Here is a 25,586-nt window from a genome sequence, read left to right on the forward strand (position 1 = left end):
GTCATCCGTCTTTCTGCTTTATCTCACGGTCCTGTCACTGTCATGGCATTTGAATTTTTGTTCAACAATGTTCTCATGAATTGCAAGATGCGTTTTTTCAAAAACTTTTCTTTCAAAGAAGAATAATATGATAATCATAAATTATTCTATTTATTATATACAAAATTAGATTTTCTTCGAAAACTATGACCAATATCCCAAAGAGACATGATAGAGAAATATTGTGACTAACTCGTGAATTAATGGACGATTGATAATCTTAACTCTCTGAACTCACCCGTTTGGTTCGCGCGTTAAACTATATCAATTATTAGTGGCCTTCATCAATTCACTTACGTGTTAAATACCTGTTAAGGCTAATTTATATCTCACGTTTTCATAGAAACTGTAATATTTGCGGAGGTAAATTGGAATGAGGTGTTACCATAGTAATGGATGTATCTATTAGGCTGCTGAATATGATTGATCAATATTTGATACGGCAAAAAGATGTCGGATACACTGTTTACTGAAATACCTTTAATACCCGAAATCGTAGGAAGCAGCATTGAAAATAATCCTCTGGGCATTTTTAAAGGACCAAGGTATGGAAAAATCGTATGTAGGAACTAAATATGAGGCACAGAGAAAAAACTACTGCACAACTTTTGATTATTAACACATCAATTATCTAGTCAGAAAACTCATCTAGGCGACACCTACAGACATCCTCTTCTTCTAGGATGACCAAAGAATTCCTTAAGAACCACTGCAAGGAAAATCGCCTTTATCAAACTCCGCATTTAAATGACGTCCTTTATCTCCATTTCAAAGGTTTTTCCTTTATCGAAAATCTGGGAGAATATACTGGACTAAAGTGCCTGTGGTTGGAAAATAACGGCTTAAAAGAAATAAGTGGTCTAGGCAAGTAACTAATTAAACCCAAAAATCTTGGTAGGTATTCTCACCAACACACCATCTCCTAGACCACCAGCAAGCTCTAAGAAGCCTCTTCCTGCACTACAACCTCATAAAGAAGATAGAAAACCTGGAAAACTGTCCTATATTGGACACCCTCAACATTTCTCACAACCAACTAAAGACAATCGAGAATTTGGATTGCTTGAAGAGTCTACACACTCTCAACATCGCCAACAACTACGTGGAAAGCCTTGAGGATTTTGAGCATTTGGAGAAGCTGTTAGAGCTCTCGGTGCTCGATTTAGCCAACAACCACATTGATGACCCTTTAATAGTCCAGACATTGGGAGGGATGCCTGGGTTAAGGGTTCTGAATTTGATGGGCAACCCTGTAATCAGGAAGATACCGGCTTATAGGAAGACATTGATTCTTGCTTGTGTAAGTCATTTCGTTGGATTGGGACTTCGTTTGAGTTTAGAGTTTTTAGGCCAATCTTCAATATTTGGATGATCGTCCAGTGTTCCCGAGGGAAAGGGCATGTGCAGAGGCCTGGTGTGTGATCTTGACCCATTTTTTTCAAATTTAAACTAAGGCCATTCATTTTGCATATAGGCAAAGAGGTGGCATAACAGAAGAACACGCAGAAAGAAAACGTTGGATTGATAGGGAAAGGCAAAAGATAATGTACAGTGTTAACGGTAACAATGTACTATTTTTCTTATATGATTTCACGCAATCTTTGTGTAGCTCTCATCAAAATGAGGGACGCAAAAGGCATAGAACGTACGGCTCAGGACAATGCTCAGATCCTAGACAGTGGTTTCTGTACATCAGTGGGAGACTCTGAAAGCGAGGCCGGAAGTTTGTCTCACCCCAACTTGGGTAATTGCAATCGTAGTGAAACATCTGGTATATTTATCTAAACTATTATAACAATTTGCGAATAGAAGTTCCATCGTTTGCAAGGAATTCTGCAATGTGTAACAGCCCTGATAATGGAGAACCGCTCTCAGATAAAGAAAGGAAGATAATCTACAGGCGAAATGTAGCAGTAGAAGATAGCAGTGGAGAAAATGAGACCAGCTCTGCATCTTCAGATACTGATTCTGATGATGACATTATAGTGGATCGGAAAATTACTGAGAATGATTTCGCTTCTCGCACCAGAATTTTCGATTTTTCATGCAAAGGTGAGACGTTGAAGACTTTTTACTGCTATTCTCGAGCCCATGTATCAGTATTGAAATAGCGCCTTATTTATCAGAACCCTAGCTTAACAATTTTTTGCTCAATTCCAGCCCCTGTTTGTAACCAAAAACGCTTGGTTGAAGAAATCGAATTTCAACCTTGCACGACTAAACAAGCCCCAGTTGAAAACGAATCTATAGATATTGATGAGGAAACGAAGGTAACAACTCGTGAAGATCTTGAAGTCATATTGACAACCAACCCAGACATTGCCAAAAGGGACTTTAACCTGTCCCTCCTAAAAGTTGCTTCAAATGGTAGTGAAAATGAGGGAGGAATTAAGACTCAAGACTTAGAGGATCAGAATGCTTTCACAATAGAATTTGTTGAAAACCTCATGGATAAACATGAAGCCAAGAACGGCTCCCAACTTGAAACAAATAAATTCGAATATTTGGAGAATCTGATTAGTTCAGAAGTACAAACTGGACGAACCGGTGATGGCAGTGTGGATAATATTGAAAGAAGTGAAGAGCTGAACGCAAATGCTAAAGCGTCAGAAGAAAATGTTAGCGCAACTAAAAAGGACCATGTGGGTCAAATTGGAAAACTTTCTGTTGCATTATCTGAACCAGTGACACTAAAACCAAAGACCGTCTTCACAATAAACCGGGATCAAAATTTGGAAGATGATTTCGAGGACAGTGATGACAGTAAAATCGAAGAAAGTGGCAGGAGTGATAATGAAAATGAAGAAAAAGCGATCATCGAAAGGCAGAGTGCATTTGCATTAGACGTTGATAAATGCGAAACAATAAATGCAAGCTCTATGGAAGCAGCAGACGGTAACTTTACCATCTTAGTGAAAACTAAAAAAAAGTTTCAAGCATCTCCCTTGGACGAAAATTGCAAATACAAAGAACTTGAAGATGTTAGTTACAAAGAGCTACTCAATTACAACATAAACATTTCTGGTCAGAACAGGATGGCTTTGCAGTTCACCAACCGCAAGTGGAATAAACAAGATGACGAGTCTAAGAGGGAGGTTAACGAAATGATTCTTCAATCTAAGAAGAAAAAAGAACCGGAATCTAAAAAAGTTCCACCAAAAGATATAATTGAAAAAGATGACAACGCACTGGAATTCTTTAAAAGTCACCAGGAATATGGAAACAATGATAGAGTTATGAATGAGATGGAGCAGGATGAAGAAAGAATTATAAAAATAGATAATTCTATGGTAGTCAGCAATGCTATAGTTGAAGTTAAGAAAGGCATGTGCGAGTTAAACAAGAAATTCGAAGAATTTCAGGAGAAGGATCGATTGGCTAGACAAAATATTATTGACGACTATAATGAAACCCTGGAAAAGGAGATTAAAATTATTGATAAATTTAGAGAGCTGCAAAATGAAAGACCTAAGAGAACCTCCCTGAGTAAAGTGTTAACAACGCCTGGGGCGAAAATAAGGGATGAATATTTGAAAAAGCATTTCAGTGACATGGGAATGTATTTGCCTGAAGATATAGAGGGAGAGTTAATTTTTCAAAGGACTGAAGTGGCAAGTAACGGGGGGGAAAGTACGACGGAGGCAGTTGTTGATAGTCCCGCTGAAAGGCAATTTTTAGCTGAGTTGAAGATTTCAAGGAAAATTGTTGAAGAGGAAGAAGGAGATGCGAAAAGAAGTGGACTGAACAAGAAGGAGGAACTGGTGAAGATAGATGGGAAAAAAATAGTTGAAAAAAATATTTTCAAGAATTTACTCTTGGAGGACGACGCTGATGACGCTACGATGGAAGAAGCAGAAGCTGTCTGTGTTGTAAAGAGGAACGTGTCACGCTCCTTGGAGATGCAGCTGGCTCAAGAGAGGAATAATATTAAATAGTGATCTCTTGCCGCTTAAAATAGACATTTGTGTCTTTATTACACTGCTAATAAAGCATGAACATAGTTCATCGAGAATATTCTTTAAATAGTCGTTCAAGGACATTAAAAACGACAATGTAAAAAAATTCCCAAACCACTTTGAAAAGTCACAGTTGAAGAATATTTAACGTGATTGAAATAATATTAAACTGTCGGAATAGAATCATCATCAAATTTACCTGTCTGCATTTTTTCAACTGAAATTGCGGCTGTTAACTGCGACAAAAAATATATCTAGAGTTTTTTTTTGACTCGAATGGCATAATTAGTGCAATTAATATAAAAATCCCGTACCCTCGACACACGTGTATTTTAATAAAATTGAAATGAGTAGACAAATACTTAGCATTCTTAATAAGTTCACAAGCCACACGAAGCAGGTTGTAATATCGTGCGTCTCACGAGGACTTACCCGTAAAACCGCAATTATCTGATTATCAATTAGAGCAAAAATAAGGGTAATTATGCGAGAACGAAACTCATATTTAAACACTTAAACATTAGCCTCAGTTATTAATAATCAATTTTGTAAATTGCTGTTACCTTCAAAGCTCAGAACCGCCATGTAGTTAGCAATAATTCAGAACAGACAAATTACTTGAGATGGATAATTAGAGATTATCAGCCACTGCCGAAGTACGCTGTGGTAAAATTTTGATGGGCAGCTGATGTGGATGTTTAATAACTAAGACGAACTTTGATCCCGTTGTTGAAGAATGGATAAATTCATAAATATTCCCTTTGGGTTTTACCGTAAATTTATACTGCAGGTTATTGCGTAAACAGCATTTTGCGTACGAATAAACTTTGTAGTCAGGGACATGTCCTACATATTTTTAGAAGCACTCTTAGTTCAAATAGGTGCTATAAATTCAGGGACCGTCCAATTCGGAGCAATATCAAACAAATCAAAAAAACTGCTGTTTCGATTCAGTTGGTAATTCTTGTTGAGATTGACTTCCTATGTGCATTGATCGTTTCAAATATTTGAATAAGAGACGCTTTCGTTCCGCTTTCCTTCCCTTACTTACACATTTTTGAGTGATTTATTCTATCTTTTGTGTCCTTTTTTCACTTAATTTATCCCCGCATAACGAAACTCCCTGCTCGTTATTAAACGATGCGAAAGTTTAAGAGAATTAAAAAATAAATCACAATAATTCAAAATTCTAAAAAAAACAACAAATGAAGCGTCGTTTCTGAGGCTACTCAGTAGGCTTTGCCTGGCTATGGTATAACGCTTGAACATTTCCTGAGCGAGGAGCGCATGAGAAGCAAAAAATTCGATCAAAACTAAGATTAGTTCAGGGCAGTTTCCGAACAATTCACCAATAATTCCCCTTTAACAACAGTTTAAGGAATTCTGGACCTATGGATGAAACCTCACTTGATTCTCACGAACATGGTCCTATGCTCCCGCTGAATTTGCCAGAACTTCGATAATTTGCCTCTAATTAAACCTATGAAGTGCCCAACGATTTACGTTTAAATTGGTTCATTTTCATACAGGTGCAGGTTATGAAACATTCGGAAAACACTTGGGGCCAAGTCTATTACACTTGTCCAGAGGTATGGATCGTGTGTTGGCCCTAGACACCTCGGGAACTTTAAAAACGCTCGTTCCGAGAAAAAAAAATCCATATCGCGGGAACTGAGAGAAAGAGAGCAGCTCCTTCGGTGAAGCAGCATAGAGCTTCTCAAGGTGATAAACACTTGTTGTGAAATCATCCTCATACCTACGCAACGCTGGCGTCGGGATCATCCCACGGGATACAATGAAAAATATCCAAATGTTCTTACCTCCTAAAGTTTAAAATTTACTAGAAACCAATTGCTTCGTGGATGCGTAGTAGGGGACAAGCTCCTTTATAAGCGCATACTGTCCTTCATGTCCTCATATAACTGTTAAACTATTTGCAATTGAAAGTTCACATTACTCTCAAACAGATATAAGGCGACATGTTTTACTTTGCTTTAGTCAGTGTTTTGATTTGTTTGTGTTTGAACGATGGTGCAGATGCCGCCAAGTTGCGTAAGTACTTTACTTGGAGAATGTATTTTAGGTAACATGTTATATGTTAAGTAAGTTAATAAGAGAGTAAATTACGAGGGTGATGAGTCAATGTCCTTTTCGTCCTATAACTTGAATTTGAATCAAGTAAATATAGTCTCACGCAACTTTGGGAAGTATCAAGGATCGCCGCGAAATTGCTACGGTACGTGCAAAGCGAAAGAGCTGCGACAATACAAGGTAGCTCGATTCCAGACACGGACTTAAAAGTTAAGTTTTACGTCCTTGGTGCAAAAAAACTATTTTGATGTAATTCGCTAAATTATTAAATAATCTTTCAGCTATTAAACATTCATTCGACTAATTTTACAGCAACATGTACGGTATGCACTCGTGCTTTTTCCTGATTTGGATTGCATTCATGCAAATTATCTAAAAAATTTTACTCCTATACGTTTATTACATGACATTGTCGCGGTAAAATTTCTATCATCGTCTATTGCTGTAGTTAAAATTGTTACTTAATAATTACTCAATCGTAATATCGCCAATTGTCAATGTAAAAAAGAAAAATTCAACCAGTTATTATTAAATGATGCTTAAGGACTCTATAAAATCAAATTAAAAGAATATTTTGTTTATTCCTATGCATTAATAATGCTGCGTTCCTATAGGCATAGGCGAATCTGGATGTACCTCCAAGTAGGAGTTTGTTATATTCTCAAGAATTAAATCTCTTCGAAATTATTTTAAATGACTGTTTAACCATTTGTCGAAAGAATAGGTACCATTTATAAGGATTTTGTGTGCCAATGTCGATAGAGATTTATTTGCAACATGACATATTTCGCAATTTTACATTATATAGATGTATTCATTACGTTTTTAAAGAGCTATTTAAGGAAAACCTCAATTTATTCTAACGAGAAAATATGTGAAAATTAAAAGGCAAATATTTACAAATCCGTTGTTAATGAACACTAATTGATACAATGAATTTCACTAACGTTTGTTACGTCTACTAAAAACAGTCATCAAATAACTAATAACAATATGTCATAATTACTATAAGTTATTATAAACAAATAATGATTCCTTCTGTCGAGCGTGACCAGATTAAGAATAAACAATGGGGGTGCAGTTAACAAGCGTACTTAGTACAACAATCTTTGGAAGGGGTTGTTTAAAGAACTTGAAAAATGCATCTGACACTTCTCTTTTGCGTGATAAAACGTCTGTAGTACCATTTGAGGATTAGCCCAAAATAATATGGCATAGGAGATAGCTGACTGAATGGTAGACAAATACAAAATTCTAATGGTATTTGTTGACCAAACATGACGAAGTCCACGTTTTCAGACACTGTAACTGTTTAACTTTAATACTAGTTTGAACTACGCTTTACATGCTTACTATTTTAAATTAACATACTATTCGCTGAACTTAATAGGCATATCACCTACACCCCTTTATTATGTAACATTAATAGTATTTTTTGCCTTAGATATAGCTAACAAATAATTATTGTTGTTGTCATCATTGTAATATTTTAATTAGATTTGTAGATCTACAGGGTGGTCTTTAAGAGTGTTCCAATATTTAAGGCGCTGACCTCTGGATTGTTTTAAGACGAAAATGTTATATAATCGTATGCCGTAAAATGAGTCTTTCCCAAAAACAGGGTGTTAAGTATTAATAAAAATAAAATAATTTGCTTTGTATTTTCAAAATGGCGCGTGAAATTTTATTGAAATTCCTTATACCTACACAATAGTCCAAACAGCCCCTTTCCCTGCTACAAAAGAAAATGTTGTAATCATAGACGTGCGTAAGGATTACTATGTTAATTCTTATAGAGAATTAAAGGGTACGTCCCTGATGTTTCTCAAATAACAGAGTCAAAATAGACAAAAATATTTCGTATGTTTTTTTTTATACGATAAGTCGTTTTTGAGAAAAAAATGTTCCCTGTTGAAAATCTATGCTAAAAATAATAACAAATTTGTTAGAAATAAAGTTCATGAGTGACCACTCTGTATATTACTATTAAATTATACAAATATGATAATAATGATAATAAGTAATAATAATAAGAAGAAAAAGAACAACAAACAATTAAATAACTAATGAAAAGAATAAAAATAGTAGAGAGGATTTATCAGAAGCCGTTGAAAATGGCGTCCCGAAGCTAGTATGTCATTCTTGCCTTTCGTGCTGCATGTGGAGCAATAACCATTTAGTTTGAGACGATCTTTGCTTTCATAGACGAATATACGACAATAATTTGTAAAAAAAAACTCCCCAAATCACCCCCTAAAACTACTGATGGAGACATCCTTGTGTAAATTAACGAAAACATTCCCGGGAATTCAAGGATGACTGACCTACTCGAAACGATTCCAAATCATTTTAGAAATATCTCGCAGTTCCGTTGGCTATATACATATACATATGTACATACATTGGGATAAGGGCACGGTGTTCATATACCCAAGAATTGAGAGTTAGTTGTTATCCTGAAAAGAACTGATACAATTAGAGGTGTTTTAAACGTTGCTTGAGAAACTCGTGTGTTAGTGAGTTCATATTTGTGTTCAAATCAAGTTTCTTGAGCTTAAATCGGAGTTGAGAACTGAGGGCGATCCCCATCTTGTTGATAATAAATTATTGTTTTTTAGGAGTTTAACAGGAACGTTACTACATATATAAATTTACCGTTTTTAATCAATAATTAACTAACTAAACTGTACTTAATTGTGACTTTCTTTAAATGACATTTAATATTACAGCTTCTTCTTGGACCAAATGCAATAGAACGGTAAAAACCTTTCCTGAATGCTTTAGGAAGGGCATCGAATATGCGATAAATTCCTTCAACAAACGTAAGTGGATACGAAAAAGAGATATAAATCTGCTTCTCTTATTAACGAATCCTTGCATTTAACAATAAAGTTCTCAGTAGTCACTTAAACGTACTTTTCTCCTCTACTAAACCATAAATTTTAACACATTTTTATAAATTTACAATTTTGTTTCAATTATTACTGAGATAAGCAGATAATTTTAATAGTGTTAATCAAGATCGACCCTTCGAAAAATCTATCAGAACTGCAAATTAGCATTTCTTTTTAATAATTTGCCAACACATTATTAATGACAAGTGATGATGAAATTCTAAACTTTCCAAAAAAGTTCTATTATTCCTGTCTACAGCAACCCCAGAACTGGAACTCGGCAGCCTGGAGCCCTTAGATATTCCATCACTTGACATAGGCGAGGGCAGAGGGGCGGTTAATGTCGCCCAACATTTCAAGAACGTGAAACTGCATGGTCTTACCAATGTTAAAATTTATAGATCTATGTAAATTGTAGAGCAAATCAAAAAAGTGAAATAAAGAAACTTTTCTAACAATATTACAGGATTGACTGGGACAAGAAAACAATAATAACAGATTCTCTGAGTCCTTCGCTGCGATTGGAGGGCGAATATGCCATGAACGGAAGAGTGCTTTTGCTGCCTGTGATGGGACAAGGAACGTGCAATATTACCCTGGGTAAGTTGAAAACTGGGGAATTTTAGTTCAAACGATCGTTACAATTGTTTTTAAAAAATGTCAACTCTTTTTTGAAATTTTTGTAGAAAACATGAAGATTCATCACGTAATGAGCTTCGACTACGTGGAGCGCAAAGGAAAAACTTACATGAAAGTGACCGACATCGCAATTAGTATGAACCTAGAAAAGATCAGTTTCAAGTTTCATAATCTTTTCAATCGGCAGAGGGGCCTGGGTGAAAATATTAACAATGTAAAATTCCTGTTAGAAATTTTATACAGAATATCATACAGAAAAGCAATATTTTAAGGTTTTGAACGACAACAGTGCAGATGTGTTCAATGACGTGCGTGAAGGTTACGAAAAGAGCTTTGGGTTGATCTTCAAGAATTTGGCTAATAGCATATTGCTAAAGGTGCCAGTTGAGGACCTCTTTTTAAATTGATTTAGTTTTAGATGCTTAAATGAGCTTTGTATTAAAAAATGACTGAACTGAATAATTAGGTATAGATTGGATTCTTGTAATATAATAAGAAGCAAGAATGCGAGTTCTTTTGATTATGCCTGACCAGCACATTAGTTACACAGTCCACAGATCTGTTTTGATGATCTAAAATAGTTAGAACCCCATTCCAAAAAAACTTCAGATGAGTGAATACAATGCGTAGTTTGGGCTTTCATGCATTAAGATCTCAGACACTATAAAAGCTATTTGAGTCAAATTATTAATGTGAACTTACTAAGTCTTGTGTAAATGTGTAATATATCTATGTGAGCTATAAGTCATTGTAACTCCCTGTAAAGTCATCAATACTTATTTTCGTAAGTTTACTATGTAAATTTTCTTTGTTGTATTTATGTGCAAGGTATTGATATAACAGAATCAAAACTTAACTGCTTTATTAACTTCTTCAATCTTCACAGTGCGAAACACTTAAAATAGGTGGTAAAAATGTAGTATTTATTTGACTCTATCTTCACCTAAATCTCGAACAATGGCAAATTAAATATCGATATTTACATGGCATCAGTATCAGGTGAGATTCAACGATATTTTTTAGTTAAACAGAACACAATTTCCTTTTCCGCACAATCGCGTTTCTAAGAGCAATAATCTTCCCTTGTAGCCGCTATATACTCATCTACAAGATCTTGCACCACCCCTCGACTCGAATCCAGCTCATCCAGGTTTTCCTTAAACATATCCTCCTTCTTGAACTGGTCCAGGAAAGCTTCACGTTTCCGTAGCTTGTCATACTGGACTAAAGCGCGGTCGAACAGCTGGAAAAATTGGGCTAATTAACACGCACCAGCCAAAAATTCCGAGAAAACTTGCCGATGAAATATTGGTATGGTTAGCCAGCATAAGCCCTGACACTCTATGAGCTGTAGAAACATAGGGTGATTTTTTAGAGAGGGCTACTTGAATACTGGCAGGACCCCAGGGGATAAATTGCGCTAGCTTACGCTCCCTGATTCTTTGGAGAGATTTGTGGACTTGAGTTGGGTCCACTTCACCCTAGAGAAAACATACTTCTCTTCTTTCATTCTATCGCTCGCGAGCAAACTGAGTGACTCAAACCCCCACTTATTAACTAACCTGAATAATATTGAGAATTGAGATAAAGCAATGCTGTGAATTCCTGTCTTGAGCAGTGGACACCATCATATTTTTCGGTTGAAGCAAACGCCGCATTACATCAAGAACTGTAGTTTTCCGTACATTGGCTTCATCAGTATCGGTTGACAAGGGCGTGTAGCCAGTCATCAAGAAGTGGAGACGCGGTGTTGGGATAAGCGGAGCTAACAGCCCCATTAGGTCGTTATTCATATAAGAAGGATATCTGGGAACAGTCGTGTATGTAGGGAGAGATTTGAAGCCATGTACTTTATCTATTTTGGGAATAAGTTGAAACAGCACAACGTCCCGTACACACACTTAAGCATGTTGACCCCTGAATGTGCCTCTAGCAAAACCCATAGAGAATGATCAGGCTTTATGTAGAATATATAACGAAGGCTGGGAAGCTGACTTACAATTAGCCGAGTCGTAGGTTTTACCAAACAATTAATGAATTTCAAACTAGCTCTGTTTGAAACCTTATGAAGCAAATTGAGACTAAACTGTGAGCCATCGAAGATAATAAACCTTGATTCCCAAAATACATAGAGTCCGTTAAAGAATGTATCAACTTTTGTTACGTAGAGTATTTCAGTACGTATGGGCGGTGAACTAATTGTTGATATAATCACCTTAAAGTTGCAGTAGAGACCGACATAATCGTGCTCACTAAACTGTTTATTTGAGTAAATGTTGGGTTCTGAATTTTTAATCGGTCAGCTGCTATTCTATTTAGGGCTGTGTTGTCCAAGACCACTACCGAGTCGGCAGACTCGGTCAAGCGTTTGAGGGTCAAAAGAGAATTGTATGGCTGAACGACCACATCACTGAAATTTTTTGCCTTTGTAATCTAAATTGTTCATCAAAAGTTAATCATTAATAACCTTATTTCATCTAAATTTGGGAAGACACTGTATGTTTGAACGAGTTTTTTGGGGAATCTGTCAGAGAGTTTTCCCAATATATTTGAACCCATGCCAGAGCCTGTACCTCCAGCTATGGAATGGCACAATACAAATCCCTCTAAACTATCACTACCCTCAGCTTCTCGATCAATTATATCAAAAATTTCTTCATGCAGTTTCTCGCCCTGGGAGTAGCCAGAGGCCCAGTTGTTACCTAACAAATGACGCTATATTCTTTTTTTGTTTGTTAATAATTATAATTTCGCACTAAACGGTGATGCAAGGTGCTCATTACTAGACTTTTCACTTACCTGCTCCTCCCCCGTTTTTAGATAAAAATACATTTTCTTGATTATACAGTTTTGAATAAGGAGAGTTTAAGATTGTGTTGATTACACGAGGTTCTAGATCGAGTAATACTGCCCTTGGAATATAGTGTTCGTCATCTGCTTGATAAAAAAACACGTCCTTTCTGTCGATGCCTGAAAAGCCATAGTGCAGACTTAGCAGCGCATTGATATTCTATATTTTTGAGCAGCTAGTTCGAATTACATACAAAATAGATCCCTATCATGAAATAGTCGAGAGAATATATATAAGACTTGGAAAAATATTACACCAAGAATGCTATTTCTTTAATTTTGACGGCTAAGAGTACCCAACCGCACCGCTTCCAGTTTAAATATAAGTTAGATTATTTAAAGTTATAATTACTTATCAGTTTTTATTATAATTCTTAGACCTCATCAAGAAATAGTTATTTAAGTAATAAGATTTATAATTATAATCAATTTATAGATGTGTCAAATTAGACCTCCATAATGTAGGTAAGTAATCATTAAATAAAATGCTTTATGTTCAAATTCATGTTAATTTCATTCAAATTTCTTTTGCTATGGTTGTGTTGTGCTATACCATCTACAAATCCAATTTTAGCCAAAGCCAGTTTGCATTGAAGATTAGTGGTGAGACCCAAGAGGAGTTATTACCGAATATATTGCATAGTATGTACAATCACATATTCCCATGTTTAGAACTAAATTATTCAAGCAGGAGGATCTTAAAGCTCCTGATAAATGGAAAATAAAGAAAATTTCCACGGTTTATGCTTTTAATAAACCTACCAGCAGATACACATGGACATCAGCCCTTCAATATAGGTTCAACAGGCTTTAAAATCTGTTTTACGTTAAGAATGTTCAAGCACCAAATTGTTATAGTTTCTCCGACTGAACTGGAACATATAGTTAATCATAGTTCATGACTCTTTGCTTTATTTCTATGGTATCGTTGATCACGTTAATACTACCAGCATCACAATCATTGGACCTAAACTCATTTAAATGCAAGGAATTTGGCTCTTTTCAAACTCACCCTCTGTAGCGAAATCTTCAAGCATTCCTTCAGGACTTATGCCATGTTCAAGGCACAGGCGCTTCCAAAATTCGAAACCGACTAAAATACATTTTAGCAAGTAGAACAATCAATGAAATCATTAAGAATTGTTTAAATAATTACTTGACTTCCCAATACTTACTTTGGTTACCGCACTGGCCCAACTGCAAGGTTATCATTTCACAGGGCATGATGACAGGGTAAGACTATCACTATTAAGATTGGATAATAACAAGGAAATACTAATTCTTCAAATTGTTTATTAATTTTAATATTTAACAGTATTTAACTATTTTTAAAACTGAAAAAAAACCGTTTATAATATATTAACTTTGGATTGACAGATTAAATGATAGATTGACTATTGACTGTTGAAATGAATGTAAACAAATGGAACGCCTGCGTAAGCGCCAGTAGAGTAGGATAGCTATAAATTGTGTATCCTTCTCTTTCCTTAATACGTAAGTTCTTATGGCCCATAATAACATGGTACTTATTAATCTAACTTTTTAATGACTTTTTTTTGTTTACAATCCCTGATTAATTACTTTAGGAAGTGATTTTTAGCTATTAAACGATTTTTTTCTTTTCTTATAGTTCATACTAATGTTTATGGGAAATAAAGATCGTTATGTAAAAGCACTTTCATGTAATTTACATTCTTTACATGGAAACCATCATTCAAAAACTCTTACCAACACTCGCGACACCATCAAAACAATTGCAACTAACCTTCTTTCATCATATTTACATCAAACAATCGTAAGTTTAATTTTATATTTAGTCTGTTAGTTTAATTATTTATATAAAACTTTATGCTTTCACGCATTTTCGTCCGTTTCTTACTCTCCTCCAACTATATACCACAACAAGTTTTTAACTACCACACTATGGAAGGCCCTCTCAAGCCGCCTGTCCGTGTGTATGAAATGCAAAAACTGGACAAAACTCAGTTTGAAAAAGTAATCCAGGTTCCAGTGCTCTATCTCGGTACCGCCAAAATCTCCACCATACTATCTTTAGTGAAAAACCTTCTTTTGAAAATTGAAAAGTTTAAGTCAATTTGCCATACAGATTCTGGCAATGTGCAGCTCTATTTGGACCCTAATCTCATCAGCAAATGGACAGATTTCTCTCAGGAGACACAAGAAGGATTGAAAAAGCTCAATGTTTCAGATGCCAACCTCAAGACTGAGGATTTCATTTTGGGTTATGACAATTTTAATGCTGAATCAATATTGCGGGCAGTATTGCCCCAAGAGCAAGATGGTTTCTCTAGTTATACTGTAATTGGACGTGTAGTACATGTTAATTTGAGAGAGCATTTATTGCCCTACAAACATTTAATAGGTATGTAAAAGGTATATTATTGGGTAATTCATAGTTTTAACTTCAATGACCAATTTTTAGGGGAAGTGCTCTATGATAAACTTAAAGGCTGTGAATCAGTGGTAAATAAAGTTAATATTATTGACAATACATATAGAAGTTTTCAAATGGAAGTGCTGCAAGGGAGCAATGATTTGAGAACTATGGTGAAAGAAAATAACTGCAGATTTGAATTTGATTTTTCCAAGGTCTATTGGAATTCTCGCTTAAGCACTGAACATGAGAGGATTGTTAAGAATTTAAAGCCTGAAAATGTGCTTTTTGATATTTTTGCGGGAGTGGGACCTTTTTCTATTCCTGCGGCAAAGAAAAAGTCTCGAGTATTTGCCAATGATCTAAATCCTGAGTCTTATAAGTGGCTGATGCACAATAAAAAGTTAAATAAAGTTGATGATGATTATTTTAAGGGATTTAATTTAGATGGAAGAGAATTCATCCTTAAAGTGGTTAAGGAGCAGCTGCTAAAATTTCTTGGAAATAAAGCTATCTTTATAACAATGAATCTACCAGCTTTATCAGTAGAATTTTTGGACACTTTTATAGGACTCTTAAGTGATTCAAAAGCCCCTGAGGTATTTGATCCTGTAACTGTGTATGTTTACTGTTTTGCAAAAGGAGAAAATCATGAGGAGATTGCTAGAAAACTCATACAGACACATTTAAAAATTCCAGATGTAGATATTAACACTAAGATAACAGATATTTTTAAAGTCAGGACTGTAAGCAATTTTAAGGAAATGTTGCGGGTTACTTTAAGTCTGGATAGAGATGTATTGGTTGGAGGATGGTCGGACAATAAACGAAAATGTGGTAGTCAGGTTGGAAATAATAAAAGGTTGTGTATCGGTGATGGTGAGTGAATTTTAAGATCACAAAATGTATAAGTTAAGTGATTTTTGGGCTTACTTGAATTTGTGTCTATAACAAAAAAAAGCAAATCCAATTATACAATGTTAAGTGTTTACTTAAACTAAAATTTAAACAAATTAACGTAGAGAAAATTACATGCACAACTCAATGCATGAGTAGTATCTGACTGAAATTGATTTATTTAACAGTACTTCAATTTGTTTAATTGAATAATAATAATACTTTGTCATAAAGAAGTTTTCGTATATATCTATGTATTTGTATTTTATTTAGGCGAAAATGGGCAAAAACAAGAAGAAAACCAACAATGTTTTCAAGGTAGCAGGAGCGAAGAGTTTAAAAATGAAAGCCAAAGCCAAAGTTGTTAAAAGCAATCTAAAGCAGGTGCGTAAGTAAAAGTACGGTTCAGGATATATTTTTCTATGAGATACTATAATATCTTTACTATACATATTTTTAATTTGCAGCTCAAATCGACAAATAAATCGAAAGTAGAAGAAATTGACAAAGCATTAGACGGGCTTCAAGAGAAATTGCGAAAGCAGCCTTTACCGGAAGTCAAACAACCTGCAACCAAGAAATCCAAATTGCCGACCATTCAGGTTGACGAAACTACCGAAAATGAAAACCAAGAAAATTTAGGAAAACTTGAAGAAATGCAGTTATAGTAATAAATAAATCACATATTAATTAAGTTTGTAAATATGAAGTTTTCGCACAGTTGCTTTTGTCGAATTTTCTTGACACGGAGTTAACAAACTTACATCATAATGAAGAAAAGACTATCAGACCCCGTTAGGGGGCCACTGAATGGAACGCTTACTGGTCCGCGAAAAGGGAAATTAAAACCGAAAGTCATAGGGCAAAAAAAATTCAAGATGCAGGTGGCTGGTTAATATCGGAATGAACAATTTGCTACGGTCGCCACAGTGTATAATGGAAAAGGGGTTCCACTGTGATGGACATACTGTCCCAGGTGATTATATTTAATTAATCGACTTATTCCTTTTAAAAAATAATTCAGACCTTTTTTTACTTCCCGCTCTATACGAAAAGACACAAGTGTATCTAAAGATGTCCAACTAACTCGTGACTACTACACTACCTTGTTTGTATTACTTTAAATATCTGATATCATAAAAGATCGGTGACTTATGGAAGGAGTACGGGAGTTTTATTTGGGAAATTTGAATGTAATTTATGTTCGGAAAGACGGCGGGATGCCTGCTGACCATCAATAAAAAATAATAATCTCCGTGGTGCACTGCATAAAACATCCAATATTGCCCAAATATAAAACCATAAAACGCCTCTTACAGTGTTTTTTATTGTGCTGTAAAAATCGTCCAAAAACATTTATTTTTACTTCGGTTGTTTATCGCAACTGTAGCTCCAAATGAAAACTGCATTTGCTGAAGACGCAACAATACACTAACTATACTTATTCCAGCAATGACATTCGTATTTATCTTTTAAATTATTTAGCATTCAAGCTCAGTCCCGTTCGGTTTTTATTATTTTTTGAAACGTGCCCGGAGCATTACGTGCGAAAACTGTATATCGCCGTTTAAACGGAGGACAAAGCATCTTTGTGATCTCTCGATTCCGGAATGAAACGCCCCGCTAAATACACAAAAGGGTAAAAGTTGCTCTTAATGCGATTTTAAATACACACGGCTTAATATAATAAAAAAACTTCTGGAGAGTCACCGAGACCGGAGAGAGAAAGAGACGAAAAAACGCTTTAATGATGCGTGGCAAATGCTTCGTAATGTGAACTGAGTTTTTGTTTGGGAAAAGGGACAAATCTGGCTCTGTATTAACAAACAATATGGCCTTACAATCAACACACTTTTAATCAAAAAATTTGTTTTTTGCTTTATTTTTTTTAAGGAAGAGGCCTGCAGGGCGGGCCTTGCGGGGATTACAAATGAAGTTTATGATTTTCGTAATTAATCGTTTATGTTGTTTTTGGGGTAGAGAAGTACATTTTGAACCGCAGTTTTACCTGCATGTACCTAACTGAGACAGTTTACTAATCACATAGAAACTGGTATAATATCAGATTCTTAAATGGATTTATACATTTGTACAGGGTGTATTGGATTTTACCCTCAACGTAGGGATTTGGAAAACTATAAAAATTTATTAAATATAGATGAATGATATGATAGAAAGTTGTGCCTCTATGGGAGGAATATTTGAACATTTTATCAGATACAAAAAATTCCTTTGTCTCGAAAGATATCTTTGGAAATCCGAATATTTTTGTTTGAGATGTTACAATCCTCTAAGGGGGGATTGCGACTTGGCAGATTGTTTTTGTAATAATCGATTTTGAGCGGAAAAATGAATGATGGTATTGGAAACCGAAACGTCATATATTGAAAGAATTATTTTCTTGTTATATGCCGTAAAGAAATTCTAGAAAACGTAATATTATTTAAGTCCCGGTTCACTATGAGAAATCAGGGGTAAGGGCATTGTTTTACTTAGCTTTGAGGAAGGAACGCATCTCTGAGTACCAACAGCATGGTCCAAAATCTCACTAACACTCACTTTCACTATAAAAGGAAAAAAACTATTTGCCGATAATCACTAAATTATAGGTATATTACTGACATATTACACGAGTCTCTAAAAGAAAAGAACACCTGATTATCCCCAATTTTAATTTATTCTGTATAAAGATGTCGCTTGCCGCCGCGCTAACACTTCACTGATTCATCTAAGAAATATTATCGCTTCGAAATATACAAAAACTTTATAGCCTGTTTTTTTGCAAAGGTGTAGCTCATAGGTTTAAAAACGATACAAGATTGGAAATAACATACAGGGGCCCTAAGATAAGTATCATCATCATGAAGGTCTTGCAAACGGTAACAGATACAAATTTCGGTAACAGGGAGAAAAGTTGTCCATTCAAAAGAATAATTTCCCAATCCAAACGATTATTTCGTAAAAACAAAAGTTAACGATTTTTTATTTTGTTTATTTTTAACATTTACCTCCTTCAAGTCAACATTGTGTCTCTGTAAGGATTTTATAACATCCTTATGTTGAGAAAAGAATTTTTAAAGCTCTTTCTTTGACGGATTTTTTAAACTTTTTTAGCCTTCCCAAATTTATTTCTCAAAATTCCTTGTTATAGAGGAATTTCTTGCGTGATATTCTGAATTTCCCCAAATTTCTTAATTTACTTGAAGAATTAAAGGGCTTTCTCGAATGTTTATGGAATTTGCGAATATGATCTCAATTCTCCTTTTTTTTCAAAACCAGTTATTGATCGCCTGAATATTAGTAATTTAAACTGTTTCTAATTATATACAATTTGCAGAATTGATGTGCATCACTTACCAAGATTCCTACTTTCGCTGGTTCTCCTAAATTTTGCTAACGTACTAAAATACCCTTTCACTACTATTTCGTGTTAAATTTCGCTTTCTACCCACAGCCTACCTCAGGTGTAGCGCGTAGGCTTTTTTGTTCGCCCTCAAATTGCGAATACCCATTTTATCCCAATCAATAGATATATTTTTTCTTCTTTACCCTATCCTTCCTTTGAGCTAAAGAACTCCCTCAAATCATACACATCCTATGGGGCTGCACATTACCTCTCATGTAAATGACACTAAAGGCACTTATGAGAATGCATGCATGCAGTGAGTCATCTGATAAGCGCTCCTTCAGGACACGATGATGGTAATTTTTGTGCCTCTATTGTCCTTGTTTACCCTTACTTAGGCCCTGCAGTCCTTGGCACGTCGAAATGAATTGTGCGTGCCTATTTCTTGCATTCACGTATCGGCGATTAAGCCGTTCATACACTAACGGATATACATGTTTATATTTTCTTTTGAATAATGTAGCTTGGTTTTAATTACTCAAGGAAAAATTAGGTATATTTTGTAATTTATCAGAAAGTTAGAAAGACATGGATTAAGTGTTGTAGGCTCGCTGTAACATCTAACAATGAAACCTGAAAACACGTAGTAGCTATTTATATAACTAGTTGAGAAATGCATGATTTTATATAAGGAGTCTGTGAGTGCGAAGCGATTTGCTGCAAAATGACACGAGTTAAATAAAATCGTATTTTCTAATAAGTTTCGTAAACGAGCTCTGTACCTGTAAAACTACTACAGCAGCAATTGTTCATTAGGTAGGAAAAAATGTTTATCGCTCGACCATCTTGTTATTTCACCTAACAAATTTTAAAATAAGCACAAGCATGAAATGCGGTGCGATAGAAGATCTTTTTTTAACGATGCGGATGGTGTAACGAAACATGTGGAACAATACATGCCTGATACGTGAATAACGTACTTGTTATAATTGGGTTGATTACAACACTTGGCTACGCCTTGGTTTAAAAATTCAATTCCGTACCTACGTTATTTATTCACGATCAGCCTTGTAACATTAATATATAGCAATATTAGGAGACATTAAATTATTAGGAAATTCAGTGATTAAAAGGGAACTATCTAAGTAATAGCTAATAGGATATTTAAATATTCAGGAGAAGGGTACCACTGTCTTCCCATATAGGATACTTGGTAATTCTCTTCAAGAACTTGAGAATTAGTTCGGGTTAAGAGCTAAAGGTTGTATGTTAGATTCATGTTAAGTAACTAACTATGCTTTTAACTACCCTTGATATACCCCGTTTGGTTCTAACGTTATTACATAATATTCCTATTCTGCGCATATGTGTTGTAGAGTGTAGGGTTAGCTTTACACCCCCCAGCAAGAAAAGGCCAACACACACCTACCCTGTCAATCAATGGGACCAAGATTAGAAATCTAATTTCTATGCACCCTCTTTATTTCGATTTAATCTGGACTAATCTCGATTTGAAAGCGCCCGCTCCTCGATAAGAAGGAAATCGAAGGGATGATGTAGGGCGTCAAGTGAAAACGCACTTAATCAAAGAAAAATCCTCGAAAGCTGTAAATTTTAAGGGAGATTTGAACGATAAGTGTTTTTGCTTTGTTAGTTTGAATTGAACATGTAGGATTAGCTGATGACTGTGTTTGTCTTCTGTGAAGGTTAGATTTTATCGGAAATCGAAGGTTATTGAGAATATTTATTCTAAAGATGCCAAAAACTGCGATTTAGAAATTTTGCACACATTACACATAAGTTGTTGCCTGATCATTAAAATCTGACTCAAGGCTCTTGCTAGGCACCATCCCGCAAACAATATATTGAAAATCAAGATAAAGAATCTTGACCCTGTCTTGTTCAGTATAGTATATATCGTCTCTGCATCTATCTATAAATTCTCCTTGAAATTTTCATTAGCCAATTTGGCATTTCTTGTTTCTTCCTTTTCTTGTTGTGGACTTTGGCTCAGATAAACTGAAATTTTGGCTGTTTCATGAGTTTCCCCAAACATACCCCCTTCGTTGGCATTGAAATCTGTTCCTGCTGCAATCATGATACAACCTCGTCCTTGTGCTATACAAATATATATGCAGCAACATCTCCCCTTATGTAGTACGTTTAGGGAGTCTTGTTTTTATGATGATGAGGGGAGAAAGACGCTGCAACATATTGCGAACAACATTACAACTTTTATTAAAATATACTACGCCTTGCGAGGGTAATTCCATTCGGTCTAAAAGTTTAGTAGGTTTTTTATTAAGTTATAATTTGATTTGTCGGTTGCATGAAGCAGAATAGCAGAAATCAATGGATGAGGGGCGGAAATATTGATGTGGGAGAAGGCACGGCTGGATTTTACATACCTACTTTGTGACGAGAGAATAGTGAATAAAATATGTTTTAATTATCTAGGGAATTCTGGTGAATTGGTACTCGTGAAAAGTAGCAAATGGAGCTCGATCTTGTGCTAATCAGCACCAATTACCAAATTCGTTTAGCGAGAGAGGCTTTAGGGTTCCATCAATTTCACGTTCCATTCCCTTATAAATTTAATTATCTCCGTAATAATTTATTAACGATTAATTAAAATTTGAGTTATCTAATATTAAAATGCGCCGCGACGGTGATTATGCCGTTTTATTGCATTTAATTGCGATGCATATTTAATTTGCGTCAGGCGAATCCGAACTTTCGGTTCACATTGTGACAAATTACCAATCAAAATTGAAATAATTATTCAATATAAATGCAATATTAATGCGGTTAATTGAAAGCGGATTCGATGCAGTTTCAGTGCCATGCACCGAAACGAGAGGTCTTTTGCTCGCAGGTTTGCATTTTTATGCGAGATGTAAAATTTCATTTTATTTTTCGACCCATTCAAGGAATAATTTTTCCACAGAATATAACAGTATAAACCAAATAAAATGTTTACGGTGGATCTTAACGATATAGCGATTGCATTTTATTGTAAATAAAAATAGCACGTCGGGTTTTTTATTATCATTAATAAATTACGCCTCTTTATGACGTATCGTCGTTTTCCAATTTGGACCTTTTTAATTTGTTTTTGGTGCAATGAAATGACGGTCCCGGCCTGAGCCACTTACCAATACGGCGTATCATGACCAAATTTAGATTTACATCGCTATAATCTTTGAGCACCCAAACTACATCACGTCAAGACATAAGTCAGCTGCAAACTTAAAAGTTTTATTGTTTTTTCGAGTTTCTTCCACAATGATCTGAAGGATTCACGGGACATCACCGCAGTCCCGTGTCGGATGACTCCGCGATAAGGTTCCGAAATTTGCTCCTTTTTTTTGTGGTCCTTCTAATTTTTCGAGTAGCTATTTAGGCTTCGCTTGGTTCGTCGAGTACGGACAAATCCAACAAAGTTTCTAAACTTCAATGAGTGAATTCACATTTCAGAGAGTCAACGGTCAGCGGTGCAGAGCAAGAAAGCTTGGGGTAAAAAACGGGAGGCTGACATACTAAAAATATCGGCAGGGGGGTCGTCGCAGTGCCATTAGATGCTCGTTAAGGTGGACTATTACGGCAAGCCTCTAGTACTAATGTATGCATGATTGGAAATCTTTCTACGAGTGGACACTCAAGTAAGTACACCAGAATGGCTATTTCCAAAACTATCGGGTATATACCCACACATATACGTCCTATGTAGTCAAAGCTATAAAATAATAATAAGGTCCTTCGTATTTTCATTAATTTTAAAATTTAGGAAAATTAATAAAGTAAAAGACTGCTAAATTTTTAGCTAGAAGTTACCCTTTCACTACTTCCTGTATACTTCAGCATTATCAGAACTTTTTGTCCATTCCCCCCACCCCCCCCTTTAAGTCACATAGGTTAACCGCAGGCATGAAACGCGGGACACAAACCCTACTTTGATATCCAGCCGCTTTAGCTGAGGATCTGCATAATTCGGGTTTTATAAAACTGGCCCTAAGAAATAAGTCCCCAAAATCTCTCCCTTAAGAAGATTAAAATAAATATTAATGGCCACGAGTTCCTTTTGTTTCAGCCAGCACATTTTGCTTCCGGAATGGTAATTTCAGATCTCCGCCGGACCGAAATAAAAATGGCGGCCTGTCCTTAGTCCCGTTTAAGGCAATGAATACCGACGAAATTAAAACACTGAAACCGTATTAATTTTTTAATCAAGTTTCAAATCCCCTTAATTTTTCTGTTTATTTTCAGTGCCGAAATTCATTACTTTCGGATTTTGCGGTTTCTTTTTGAACGGAAAATTGAATTAACTTTCAGTCTGGGACTGATTTCTTGGCTAATTTTGGATTAGGCATTCAGAGTCTCGAGTTCTTGAGTTGTAGGAAGCGTCGTCTCTTCGATTCCCGGAACGATTAGAATGTGATCCGAAAGCACTCAAGCTAGTCGATGAAACCATCCCGAATACTCTGTTTCCTTAATTATCCGATCCGTTTGAATAATGTCCGTTTTATGCAAATCAAACGGCGGCGCGGCGTGTGCAATTAAAATAACTTATATGGAAGTTCGAATGTACAGGGTGTCACGAAGACATGTCAGCCCGTTTGCCGTTAATTGATCGCAGAGTTGCCGACCTTTGTCGTGGATCTCGATCTCGAGGTTAATAAAGCGACATCTGGCAAAGGATACCTACTTCGGTTTTAATACCTACATTAAACTCACTTAGATTAATTGCTATTGTTACGTCAAACTAACGGAACTGTACAGCGAATCATTTGTAATTCGGTCATAAGTGTCTCCCTGTATGATGGGTTTTTTAGTCCTATTCTACGAGGTCTCTATTAGCCAAAGGAGCACACATTAAACAAATAGTCAATAAAAAATAAAGTAGTCGGTATCCTAATGTGGAATACCTTTTAATCCTAGCGAGATGAGATAAAAGCAGCCAGATCTTATAATACCCTCTCGGTCTTTCGACTAATAACCATTCTTCGGATCCCATAGAAATCGACAAATAACAATAAAGGCAAGATTATTTAATTCCGAACTCATATCTCTATCTCTGAATTTATTTCAATGACTACCGTTAACGTGGTACGAAAAAAAATTTATGGGTGTTGGTTACAGGGACGTATTACATCTCATCATATTGCTACTGCTACTGAATGCGGAAAAACCAGCGACTAACTGATAAGAGACCTTATAGACTGATTTTATGTTTAGAGCTAGCTACCTGTTAGGCAACAGTGAAAAAGGATTATCAACCTACGTGTTTGAATCAAAATCGAATTCCATTCACATTTGAAGTACCTCCATGTTTTTGTATCTGTGACCACAATTTCTTCAGCTGCAAACAAAATGCATAATTTATCATCGCAAACGAGGTTCTGCTAGTCTTATTCATTCCACACGTTGAACACGGTGAATGATATCATTTTAAATGCAAATTTTTTTATTTTTCTTGCTGTTGTTTATTCTTTATGAAAGTTCATAGATAATATGTACTGATGCCGATCCTGGTGCATGTCTCCGTAAGCAAATTTCAGTTGTCCTTGAGGGATAAGTAATTTTTGTTTGACCAGTTCGATGTCCTCTACTTCATTACTGAAACGTAATGCAATAAACTTAATAGGCACTAATTGTTACGAGGCCTTGAAACGATTAGAGTGTTATTGAGTCCTCATGTCTGGCGATAGAGTCGCAGGTGAGCTTAATTTAAAATACGATGCAAATTACTTAGAGCTAGCGCGTGCCCTGATTAGTCTTCGGTTCAAACGCATTATAATTTTCCGTCCAGTTTCAGACTACTTAGTAATAACTCTATAAACAATTTCAGTACGTTAATGTCCCTTTTTGAAGTAATCATCGCGGACCCCGCTCACGACTAGTGTGCCTCTTAAAGAATTATTGGGGTTGTCCTGAAAGGCACCCCCAGAGCTACCAGAAACGGTCTCTCCATAATAGAGCGTCAAAATATTAATTTAACCCGCAATTTCCAGATATAACAATAGAACAAATGGGCTGTTTTCCCGTTCGCATTATGCGGGGTTAGTGAAGGGTAGCAAATTCGCTATGCCGCCCTCATAATCATCTTGGACCACCGCGGAGAACAATGAGGCGATGCTCGTAACTTCGTCGAGAGATGTCTATCTCCTGGTGGAATGATGATGAATTATGACAGTTTGTTTATAGACTCACCTAACTGCTACTCGATGTGTTAAAATCAGCTTCCTTGTCTAGGAAAATTAACAATTAGATATTAAAACTTCCTTTTGGACGCCATAGAAAAGCAAAACGTAATTAGCATTATTCATAAGGAAATGTTTCAGGAAACTCCTCGGCTAACCCCAATAATCCGCAAATTAACCGGGTGACTCTTTAATGAACCGAACCAGGTTTCTCTTTGCTCTTTTACTTAGCATCCTCAATGTTATGTAAACAGCGCCTATACTGGGTACTTAGGCAAA

The 25,586-nt window shown here is 35.7% G+C and overlaps 4 protein-coding genes across 4 annotated transcripts; 3 read left to right on the forward strand and 1 right to left on the reverse strand.

Annotated features, from left to right (window-relative positions):
* The first annotated feature begins 38 nt into the window (after positions 1-38).
* Positions 39-4,310, forward strand: dtr (defective transmitter release). Its single transcript, XM_066288870.1, has 8 exons — positions 39-584; positions 722-903; positions 966-1,339; positions 1,389-1,453; positions 1,514-1,599; positions 1,649-1,783; positions 1,849-2,091; positions 2,200-4,310. Exons 1-8 carry the CDS (start codon positions 490-492, stop codon positions 3,972-3,974), a joined length of 2,955 nt encoding a protein of 984 aa, XP_066144967.1. The 5' UTR covers positions 39-489; the 3' UTR covers positions 3,975-4,310.
* Positions 4,311-5,901: 1,591 nt separating this feature from the next.
* On the forward strand, positions 5,902-10,117 carry LOC136342491 (protein takeout-like). The gene is made up of 6 exons (XM_066288345.1): positions 5,902-6,047; positions 8,816-8,908; positions 9,240-9,387; positions 9,447-9,580; positions 9,667-9,833; positions 9,892-10,117. The coding sequence occupies exons 1-6, from the start codon at positions 5,975-5,977 to the stop codon at positions 10,024-10,026; spliced, it is 750 nt and encodes a 249-aa protein (XP_066144442.1). The 5' UTR covers positions 5,902-5,974; the 3' UTR covers positions 10,027-10,117.
* Positions 10,118-10,464: 347 nt separating this feature from the next.
* On the reverse strand, positions 10,465-13,860 carry LOC136342344 (tubulin gamma-1 chain-like). The gene is made up of 8 exons (XM_066288052.1): positions 13,645-13,860; positions 13,482-13,562; positions 12,419-12,589; positions 12,087-12,321; positions 11,835-12,029; positions 11,182-11,425; positions 10,918-11,100; positions 10,465-10,862 (listed from the first exon to the last, which is right to left on the reverse strand). The coding sequence occupies exons 1-8, from the start codon at positions 13,691-13,693 to the stop codon at positions 10,683-10,685; spliced, it is 1,338 nt and encodes a 445-aa protein (XP_066144149.1). The 5' UTR covers positions 13,694-13,860; the 3' UTR covers positions 10,465-10,682.
* A 410-nt stretch (positions 13,861-14,270) lies between these two features.
* On the forward strand, positions 14,271-16,484 carry LOC136342343 (tRNA (guanine(37)-N1)-methyltransferase). The gene is made up of 4 exons (XM_066288051.1): positions 14,271-14,852; positions 14,913-15,743; positions 16,035-16,145; positions 16,229-16,484. Exons 1-3 carry the CDS (start codon positions 14,318-14,320, stop codon positions 16,127-16,129), a joined length of 1,461 nt encoding a protein of 486 aa, XP_066144148.1. The 5' UTR covers positions 14,271-14,317; the 3' UTR covers positions 16,130-16,145; positions 16,229-16,484.
* The last annotated feature ends 9,102 nt before the right edge of the window (positions 16,485-25,586 follow it).

This window comes from Euwallacea fornicatus, chromosome 12, assembly GCF_040115645.1.
Source record: "Euwallacea fornicatus isolate EFF26 chromosome 12, ASM4011564v1, whole genome shotgun sequence".
Classification (NCBI taxonomy): Eukaryota; Metazoa; Arthropoda; class Insecta; order Coleoptera; family Curculionidae; genus Euwallacea; species Euwallacea fornicatus.